Raw genomic sequence first — 11215 nt, 5'->3', positions numbered from 1 at the left:
TGTTGCTAACCGTAGTAGCATTTGATTCATCTGTGGAGAAATTGTTGGTCCTATCTCTTCCAGAAAGCTATCAAACTCAGTAGGATTAGTAGAATGAAACAAACCCTCAAAATAATTTACCGCCACGCTTTCAACACCATTCTCATCTGTAATCCATTTACCCGTATCATCATGAAGGCCAACTATTTTATTTCGAATATGTCGTTGCTTTGTTAAAGCATGATAAAAGTTTGTGTTAAGATCCCCAGATGAATGCCACATATTCCGACTCTTCTGATGCCAATACTCTTCCTCATCCTTATAGGTCTCTTGTAATTTCTTAGAAATCTCAATAATATCCTCTTGTGGTATGTTGTTATCTGTTTGTACCTCTTCCAAAGCTTGTTGAAGATTATGTACTTTTTCCTTTCCATATGGTTGATTCTCCTTCCGCCAAGAGGAGATCTCATGACGACAATTACTAATTTTAGTAATAAAATCCTCTGATTGACCTGTCTTGGATTCTGTCCAGCCCGATACGGTTGACTCCATTAGCCCCTCTTGGCCTATCCACCTTTTATCAAACCTAAATTGTCCCCTTCTTCTCTTAGATGGTTTGTCTTCCAAAAAAGCAATCACAGGACGATGATTCGATCCCACCATCCTCAAGTATTCTGTATGAGAAACTGGAAACAGTGTGTGCCATTCTTCGTTAGCTAAGGCTCTATCCAGTCTACATCTGACCATCGCCGCTTATTTCCCTTTGCCTCTCCGGCCTTGCCATGACATTTTATTACCTCGAACCGAGAATTCCAATAACCCACTATTCCGTATCATATTGTTAAAAGGGATAAAAGATGTTGCACATCGTAAAGAACCTCCATCCTTTTCATGATTCTCAGTAATCTCATTTAGATCTCCTATAATAAACCAAGGATCCGACCTGGATAACCCATACCGGGTTAATCGCTCCCAAACCTGTTCCCTTAGTTTCTGATCCGGTTCTCCATATACAAAGGTAAGGAAAACTTGTTTCCCTTTGACCACAGCCTCAACATCGATCACTCTATTACTTGAATATAAAATTTTTATTTGGAACTCATTGTTATAATAGAGAGCTAAACCACCACTTCTCCCAATTGGATCCACTGTAGCCAGATTGTCATAACCAAAGTGAAATTGAAATCCTTGTACTAATCCAAAATCCTGTTTCGTTTCTGATAAAAATAAAAAAATCTGGTTTGTTTTGATGCCATATTTCCCGAAGATAACTTTTTGTCCAGTGACTTCCAAAACCTCTGTAATTCCAACTTAATATTTTCATATATAAAGATACTGGTTTTGCCCTTTCGAGCCAGAAGACTGGAGTTTAATGATACTCAACAGTCTTATAATACCAGGTGCCTATAAACCATAAATCCCATACTCAAGCCCATTAAGTGTATCACTAAACCTATCAGGATCATGATCACACCATCGAAACCCATTATTCCAAATTGCCGATGTCTCCTTATCATCATTCTATAAACCCATCAGAGCAAGATACATATTATATATATCTAAACCTTTACGGTTCTCTCTGAAAATTACCAATAGTTCATATAAATGTACGAGATTTATCAATCGCTTAGCAAACCAACTATTTTTATAATACATACCATTAGACCCATAAGACCATTTCAGTGTATCTAAATATTTACAGATATCATGACAAAGAAACTTATCACGAAGACCATAAGTCCATCTTAATTTATCTCTAGCAACTAGGCCTACCAAAGACAACCCATTAATTAATTCATATAATCCACAAAGGGTAAACAATACTATATAAAGCCCTCTAACTTGTCTTAATGGATGTACCCCCAAAAGAGGAGAATTCAAGAACGTCTTCATCATGTCCTGATGTACTTTGCATTTCCAATCTCCTTGATCTCAAACAAATTTGCACCATAATACCTAAAATCATAGTTGCCAATGATCCCAAAGCCTCCATAGTTCCATACCAAACCAAGGCCAATACCATATATAATAGACCCGTTATAAGCCAACTCCCACAGCCATATCTCCAAACCAAAGAGTCGACACTCACACCACATAACGTACGTAACAGCACACGTACGCATACAGCAAGAAAACACCACAACAAACTTAAAATTCCAATTTTATTCCATATCTTAACAAAAGCCACAATAAGCATCACAATTTCATCTTTCCCCACCCTCATCACCCAAACTAACTTGCCATAAATAGGACAATATTTTTGGACACAAAAGAGACCACCCTTATAAACTAATTCCTTCTTGGTAAGACTTACTTTAAATAGGTCTTGATCCATAATCTTAAAACTTGAGGTTCGTTGACTTCGGGTTTGAAGTATAAATAGAATTCAAAGTAAATACGAAGAATAAAAAATACATTCTTTATTTTTAGTGGTTGTTAGTTATGCTATGCATTTTCTAGATTCAAAAATTGTAAACTTATTTTATAATAAACCCAAAATATATTTTAAACAAAAATAAAATTATTTTCTAAATTCAAAGCAAAATACAAATTAGAGTTTTCAATATTCAATAAAAATCGGTTGAAAATAATTTAACTATAGATTTATTTTTTAAAATTAAATAAGTACAAAATAAAATTGAAAAAAGAAATAATAAATGAGAGTCTACGCTATGCACAAAGCAAAATCTAGCTAAAATATAATAAGATATAAACCGAAATTTGTGATTTTGCAAAACTAGAAGTTTGATACAAAGAGCTTTTCTACAAGAGATGAAAATTTAAGGATATTTTTCTTGTTACATATTTTTATACAAAAAAAAGATAAATGACTTCAGATAATCCTAATCCAACTTTTCCTTCCAAATCTAGACTTCAAACCTAAATATCACAAAAATATTTCATTAAAGGTGGTCATTGACCATAGTACCCCTTATTTAACCAAAATTTAGTAATAGAAATAAAACATTTTGTAGATGCTTTTTACTCGACAGAAACATGGGCTAAAGCTTATGCTGAAAGCATACACCCTGGTGGAGAGATATCAACGCCTATCTATCCAGAGAATATTGATGAATTTTCTTGCCAACCTCCAGCTACCAAAAAGAGCAGTGGAAGGCCTCCTACAAAGAGGAAAATATCAGTTGGCGAGTTTGGGGTTCCTGGTTCTAAATCCTAGTCACACAAGTGCAGCAGATGTGGCACAGGAGGACACAACAAGAGCACACGCAAGACGGCGATATGAAGAAGTTTGTGTGTCTATTCATTTGTGTGTAGAAAACAAAAACAGATAGTTTATTTCATTTGTCTTATGAAGATTTTTCTAAAATGTCGTTTAAATACTTTCAACATGTTCCATTCTTTTTCATTTTCAATGGTTTATTGATGATTTACAGGTTTTCATGAACAATTTATAGGTGTTGTTCATTTGATGTTTACATGATATGCACCATACCACATATATGTTTTTCTTTTGGAAGCCTATCCTGAATAAGTTGGATGATTTCCAACTATTTTAATATACAATTTAGGTTTAAATGCATTTTTCTCAAAATTCCAAATCACAATTTAAAATTTTCCCAATATGCAGATATCAGTTTTTGATCTCATCTCATTTTTTAGTTTAAACTTCTTTGCTAGAAAGAAACACACTAATTTTCAACTATTTTGGAAACTCATCCAAAAATTTCATAACTCTTATGTTTTAGTTAATAACAGATGATTCTCCTCAGCCTAGCAGCTAAACTTCCCCTCTAGCAAACCTTCAATGGATTATATTTATTTACTTACATCAACAAACAATTGAAACACACTTGGCCTAGTGGCCAAACACTCTTCTTCTTTTCCTAGATAACTTGGGTTCTTTTGTGGTAGATGTATTTTTTTTTTCTTTTTTTATCTCCAAAATTCTAAATCAAAATTTGAAAATTTTCAAATATGAAGACATCACACCTTTAGTTTTTGATCTCATTTCAATTTCTTAGTTTAAACTTTCATAGATGGCAACACACTAATATTCAACTATTCTGGAAATTCATCTAGAAATTCTATAACTCTTTCCAATATTTATAATATAAAATTTAGTGTTAAATATGTTTATGTTTTAGCTAATAACAGATAATTCTCCTCAGCATAGCGGCTAAACTTCCCCTTTAGTGAAACTTGACAAACAGTCGCTCAACCCGTGTTCGATTCCCCTTGGAATCAGATCTCTTTTTATTCCCCTTAGTTTTTTTTATCTCATTTCAATTTTCTTTGTTTAAACTTTCATAGATAACAACACAATAATATTCATCTATTCTGAAAACACATCTAAAAATTCCATAACTCTTTCCAACATTTATAATATAAATTTAGTGTTAAATACATTTATGTTTTAGCTAATAACATATGATTCTCCTCAGCCTAGCGGCTAAATTTCCCCTCTAGCGAAACTTGGCCTAGTTGCCACACACTCTTCTTCATTTTCCAGATATCTTGGGTTCGAGTTGTGGTAAATGTAATTTTTTTTATCTCCTAAATTCCAAATCACAATTTAAAATTTTCCAAATATGCAGATATCACACCCTTAGTTTTTGATCTCATTTCATTTTTTTTTAGTTTAAACTTTCATAGATTACAACACACTAATATTCAACTATTCTGGAAGCCATCCATAAATTACATAACTCTTTCCAATATTTATAATATAAAATTTAGTATTAAATACATTTATGTTATAGCCAATAACAGATGATTCTCCTCAGCCTAGCAGCTAAACTTCCCCTCTAGCAAAACTTGAAAAACAGTTGCCTCAACCCGTGTTCCATTCCCCTTGGAATCGTATCGCTTTTTATTCCCCTTAGTTTATTTTATCTCATTTTAATTTTTTTAGTTTAAAATTTCATAGATAGCAATACACTACAAATATTCAACTATTTTGGAAACCCATCCAGAAATTCCATAACTCTTTCCAACATTTAGAATATAAAATTTAGTGCAAAATACGTTCTCTGGAACCCATCTAGCTATAGTGTATGACGGAACTGTTGAATATTACATATGGTTCATTTCTAAATAAATTTCTCTAATAGTTCATCAATATTTTATAATGTCCAATGAACACAATTGAACAACTAAAATATGATTGATCATGTTTTGCATATGTTTCACATATGTTTTACTTATCTTTTCAATATATATATTTCTAACACAATAGGTTTACTGAAGTCGGCGATATCCATGACAGATAATGCACTCAAACATCTGAATATGATGAGAGGGTAAGATTTGTGTTTGAGAATTGGTGTCAAGCAAAGAGGATGCTCTGGAGTGTTCTTGTCAGAAGTATTGCAGTACAACACTTTGCCACCCCATTGTACTGTGTTGGCGTGATCCTATAGTTGGTGAAATTTTCGGCTGGCCAGTGTCCTACCGACACAATATTTTTTTCCATGCCCAACCACCAGTTCTCTGAAAACAGATCCTCCGAATTTTATTAATTTGTTATTATATATACATATATATATAACTAAAACAGATGGAATTAAATATAAGATTGTTTATGATAATAACCAAAAGTTAAGATGTACAACAAACCTTATGTAGCCGCCCAAGCTAGTTTTATTTTTAGTAAGAAAGATTAAAAATTTGGGAGTTCAAATTGAAACGATGCCGCTCAGTAATGATCGGTCCACGTTTTGGTAAAACATATCCAAACCTAAGTTGAAATGTTTAGCATAACTAGTCATGTTTAACATAGCTAGTTGAATCATAGTAAGTTACATGTTCTTTACTTTCCTCTCACATAGTACCTCTTATTTCCTATTTACTAATTATCTAAACTTTTATATCGGTAAAATACACATTCCCAAAACTGAAGTGTGATATCAAACTGATCCCCACCAAACGTAGACGTAGGAGTGATCGCAGCCTCCAAAGCGATGGTGCTGCTTAGAGTTCCAAAAAAAAAAAAAATTGACTGGGTGATTGCACCTCCTAGAGCGATATGTCTATTGACATGTACAAACCAGTTACAATGGGCTCTGTAACATCCACTGGTTAGATGCACATCTCTCTGCATAAAATTTACATAGATTCAACAACAAATAAATTTTATTAGTTGTTACTTTTGAAATCTACTTCAGTTAGTTTATATCCTTGTTTGACAAATTTGTTTCAGTAAAACATACTGTAAAAAGGTAAATTTCAATTCGTCAATATTTTTGTCTCTTTATTACCAAATATTTTGTCTAGGGTTGGGCAAATAAACCGAACCCGAAAACCCGTACCGAATCCGATCCGATAAAAATGAATCCGAACCGATCCGAACCCGACGTAAATACCGAATGGGTCTTGTTTTATGGTATTTCGGGTTATGGGTATTATCCGAACCGAACCCGAATCTAAATGGATATCCGATAGAACCCGAAACATTCAAAACCTCGAAAAGATCTTGTACCAAACATGATCTCAATTCCTAATATGTATCCAAAATACACTAAGAAATATTGAACATATAAAATACTTATCTATTACATGAAGGTTGGTGGTTCTATTACATGAAGTTTGATAGTTAAAGATGGCCATTGAATCTTAAAGTATTTAGATTTTGATTTTGTTTTTTCGTTAAACAATGTTTCTCATTTCATGAGGACTTGGTTTTCGTTTTATGCTTTTATTTATTTGGTTTTCTTTTTATCAGTAAATATGTTTACTTTTCGTTTGATTTTGAATGATCACGGTTGATGTTCCTTATTTTTGAATCGATTTTATTTAAGTTTTGGTTACAAAATAAGTACAAATCAGGTATTTTAAAACTGAAGAACCGATTTTACTCATGTTTTGGTTATAAGATAGGTAAAAATCAGGTACTTTTAAACCGAAAAACCGATTGGGACCCGAACCCAAAAATATATTGGGTTGTACTGGTTCTTTGAAGATTTACTAACCCCGACCCGAACCCGATAGAACCCGAACCGGTCCCGAACCGAACTTTCATATAATCCGAATGGGGCTGATTTTGATAAACCCGAAAAACCGAAACCCGATTGGATAAAACCGAAATCCGATTAGGACCCCGAATGCCCAGGCCTAATTTTGTCCATAGTGCTCATGTTAAAACTGAATGTTTATAGATTTTCACCTAACTTGCATGTGTAATATATATACCATACATTTCTTTACTCAGTCATAGATTTATAGTATAAATCTAAGCCTTATTGAAGTTTTTATATATATCTTGATGTGGCATATCATCTGAAATGCATATTATCTTGTAATGTATATATATATATATATATACATATACTAAATTTCTACTAAAACATTATAGTACTATTGCAGTCAAAATAACACTGCACTAGTTCATAATAACCATAATGGTACATATATTAGTCTTCATATTAACTGTTTTCGTATAGCTGGTGTTATAAAATCATAATCAATAGGGAGCATAAAACAACACCGTCAAATAAGTTAACAATCTTGGTTGGTGATCACCATATTTGTCCGGGTAAACCTACATAGCATCATCAATTTATGGTTAGTAATTTGTATACATATATTTCTGATAAATTGATATACTCTTGAGTGAATTAAATAAAATAATAAAATAAATGTAAAATGTTTAGTATATATTTTTCCTAAAACTAAAGATAAAAATTTCATCTAGTGCAAAAAAGTTTAGTTAAATATGAAATTTTTTAGACTTTTAACTTGAGCCAATTTTGATTTTGGTAACTTTATGTATTGATTATTTTAAAAATTTAAATAAAAACATTAAAAAATAAGTAAAACATATGAAAATATATGCGAAACCAGAGCAAATATATATTTTAGTTGTTCAATTCATTGGACATTGTTAAATGTTGATGAGAGTTCAGTAAACTGAGTTACAAAAGAAAAATCTGAACATTTTCAAATGTAACATTCGATAACTAATAAAAAGACAAATGATTTAAATTAAATAAATATTACAATTTTGCTAGTTAAATATATTTTAGGCTAACTCATCTCGCATTTGATATGCCAGTAATGTCTTAAAACATAGGGTGTGACTGTATAGTATCATTGACGCAAAAATAATGAAGTAAAAAAAACTTCTGCCCATTTATTTTATTTTTGTCTAGTCAAGGAAAAAATACATTTTACCTTTTTTTATCAATATATTATTCTATTTATGTTAAAAGTAAAATTTTACTTTTATTTCAACTTTTCTCTTTCCACCGATTTCAACCTTCTTTTCACTCGTTTACTCTATTAATTACCATTATGAGTCATAATTTTTGATTGAATTGGGTTAGCCGGTTAGGTTTGACCCATCAATACATGTTTTATAAGAAAATTCATTGATATATGTTCTCATTAACAGAAATTTTTATATTAATGAATGTAGTCGAGAAAAAAAAAATTTAGGCTCTGAAAGGGAAAATAGATCAAGCATTGCAAATCAATCATATCAAGTGAGTCGAGAGTGGATCGAGAGTGGATCAAACCGTTCAAAATATATGTTTGAATAGTAAAAGTAGACAAAACGGTTCAAAGTATTGTAAAATTTTAAAATAATATATATAATTTTAATATTTTATAATTTAGTATAAATATTTATTTAATAACCATAATAATACTATTGTGTTATGTAAATAAGACATTAACATAAATATAATAATTTAAAACATATTTGGTAATTGCATACACTTGTATTTTTAAAATATGTTGACAATACAATATTAATAAGTTGTTGTATACATTGTTATTATTTAAATAAATTTAAAGCTTAACATCATTTTTATAAGAAAAAAAATCAAAATCGTATTAACTGTGAGGAACACTCCATATTTGATGTATATCTACTGCAGATAGTAGTTCTTCAATTTATGTTCATGTTATAGAACATCATTAGTTTAATAATTAAAAAAAACAGTTCTAATTCTAACCAGAAAAAAATGTTGTTGAATGTGAATATATTTGTTTATAAAATTGGTTCATTCACTTAAGGCAGATCCATAATACTGAAATTGTAATTATATTTGTTTATCTAATTAAATTTAATGGTAAAATAAAATGTGGCATTAAAATTAGAGTTGTAGAGTTTCTGACTTTCTGGGTTTAAGGCTAAGCTGCTGAGAAGGAGAATAACGGAGCTCAAAAAAATGGAATCGAAAGCTATTTGCTTAGGGTTTCTTCCGCCAAGACTTCAACTTTCATCTCGAGTTTCGCTCTCCCTTCCTCGTGTAAGTGGAATCAACCCATCAAAATCTCGTCTTTTTTCAATTTCGATTCTTCGAAAAACCTTATCCAAAACTTCTCATTTTCTCCAGGGCTCTTCCACATCTCCAAACTCCGATGTCAGACGTAAGTATCTAATCCCTTTGATTCACTTTGGTGATTCCTAAACCAAAGACTGATTCTTTTTGTTGTCATTGCAAGAAACCCTTGTCTGGAACAAACGACAAGGTGGAGTTTACTTGAACCGAGGCCGTGTCCTATGTTCTTCTCAACCTGATAGTTATGCTCCTCGAGCTGAGCTGTTCCGTGGAAAGTCTGGTTCGGTTTCTTTCAACGGCCTAACCCACCAGCTGGTTGAAGAAAGTAAACTTGTCTCGGCTCCGTTTCAAGAAGAAGACAAAGGTTCCCTCTTGTGGGTCTTGGCTCCTGCTGTCTTGATATCCTCACTGATTCTTCCGCAGTTCTTTCTCAGTGGTGCCATTGAAGCTACCTTTAAAAACGACACCGTTGCAGGTAATTAGATATATCCCACTATTGCTTAGAGTAGAAGGTATCTTGACTATGATAGTTTTGAATTTAGGATTAGAACCTGATGTGCAGTAACTAAATCTTCTTACAAGCCACTCTCTTAATCAGATTTGTGAAAAATTAAATCTTCTTGATGCAGAGATTGTTACTTCTTTCTGCTTTGAGACAGCGTTTTATGCTGGTCTGGCGATATTCCTGTCTGTGACTGACCGAGTGCAGAGGCCCTACTTAGACTTCAGCTCCAAGAGATGGGGTTTAATCACCGGACTCAGAGGATACCTCATGTCCACATTTCTGATGATGGGTTTGAAAGTTGTAGTCCCTGTGTTTGCTGTGTACATGACTTGGCCAGCTCTTGGCATGGATGCCTTGATTGCAGTCCTTCCTTTCTTGGTTGGATGTGCGGTTCAACGAGGTTTCGAGGCTCAGCTTGAAAGACGCGGCTCTTCGTGTTGGCCCATTGTTCCAATAGTCTTTGAGGTAAACAAACAAACTTATATGCTGATTTGGACCAGTTCGGTCTTGTTCTAAAGAGTAAACTATGGTTGTATGCAATGGCAGGTGTATAGGCTGTATCAGGTGACAAGAGCAGCCACTTTTGTTCAGAGGCTGATGTTTATGATGAAAGATGCGTCAACTACTGTAGAGATTACAGAGCGAGGAGTTGCGCTTGTTGGTTTGGTTGTGACTTTGCAGTTTCTAGCTGTTCTGTGTCTCTGGTCGCTGATCACTTTTCTAATGCGCCTTTTTCCTTCGAGACCTGTATCTGAAAACTACTAAATCAATAGTAGTGTTTGGTGAAAGCCATTGAGGTTTGATTTCTGTGTTTATTTCAGAGGACTAATGTGTTGTATCGAGTCAGGAATTGCAGTGTAGGACACTTTTGATCACGAGGGATGAAATTGGCTGCAACTGTCATAAGAATCATCTTTTGAACTTCAATCTTGATGAGATCTTGATAAAATTGGACATCTCAATCCGTACTCTTTGCTCATCGGATTCATGCATTAAATTGGTCTGTCCAACTTCAAGATCATCAATCCATCTTTAAGAGGAATGATATTTTTCTTGGATCATAAGTCTGACTATGTGATGGCTTTGAATAAGACTGATGTACAAAGAGTATGGAACACCCAGGATCTGCATAGTAAACGTTTGTCAAACCGGGGATAAAAATAATCAACATTTCGTTTTTTTATTAGAAGAAACATATCACTCCCAAATTAGAGGTGGATGTTCAAATATCCGTTCATGTTTTTCTATATGGGCCAGCCATCTTTAACCCATATTCCAACTAATAATCCATTGTTTCAATAGGTTTTCCATTATATATTATAATAATTTATTAATATAATAATGATTAAGTATTTAAAAAACTAGGGTTGGCTTTCTCGAGTTGGTTATAGAGTGTAGTCGTGGTAGTGGCTTTCTCGAGTTGGTTCTAGAGTGTAGTCGTGGTACTTCTGCTCCTTTCAAGTTTCTTTTTGCCTTGGTCTTATCG

The 11215-nt window shown here is 33.0% G+C and overlaps 1 protein-coding gene and 1 long non-coding RNA gene across 2 annotated transcripts; one reads left to right on the top strand and one right to left on the bottom strand.

Moving 5' to 3' along the window:
* Positions 1-7072: 7072 nt before the first annotated feature.
* On the bottom strand, positions 7073-8720 carry LOC117127171. The gene is made up of 2 exons (XR_004449995.1): positions 7279-8720; positions 7073-7215 (listed from the first exon to the last, which is right to left on the bottom strand). It is a non-coding gene; the product is annotated as an uncharacterized LOC117127171 (long non-coding RNA).
* A 232-nt stretch (positions 8721-8952) lies between these two features.
* Positions 8953-10673, top strand: LOC103833001. The gene is made up of 5 exons (XM_009109107.3): positions 8953-9191; positions 9279-9312; positions 9388-9699; positions 9854-10194; positions 10276-10673. Exons 1-5 carry the CDS (start codon positions 9111-9113, stop codon positions 10492-10494), a joined length of 987 nt encoding a protein of 328 aa, XP_009107355.1. The 5' UTR covers positions 8953-9110; the 3' UTR covers positions 10495-10673.
* Positions 10674-11215: the final 542 nt, after the last annotated feature.

The sequence above is a fragment of the Brassica rapa genome, chromosome A08, assembly GCF_000309985.2.
Source record: "Brassica rapa cultivar Chiifu-401-42 chromosome A08, CAAS_Brap_v3.01, whole genome shotgun sequence".
NCBI classification, from domain to species: Eukaryota; Viridiplantae; Streptophyta; class Magnoliopsida; order Brassicales; family Brassicaceae; genus Brassica; species Brassica rapa.
The sequence above is the reverse complement of the archived record's forward strand: the minus strand, read 5'-3'. Positions and strand labels throughout refer to the sequence as shown.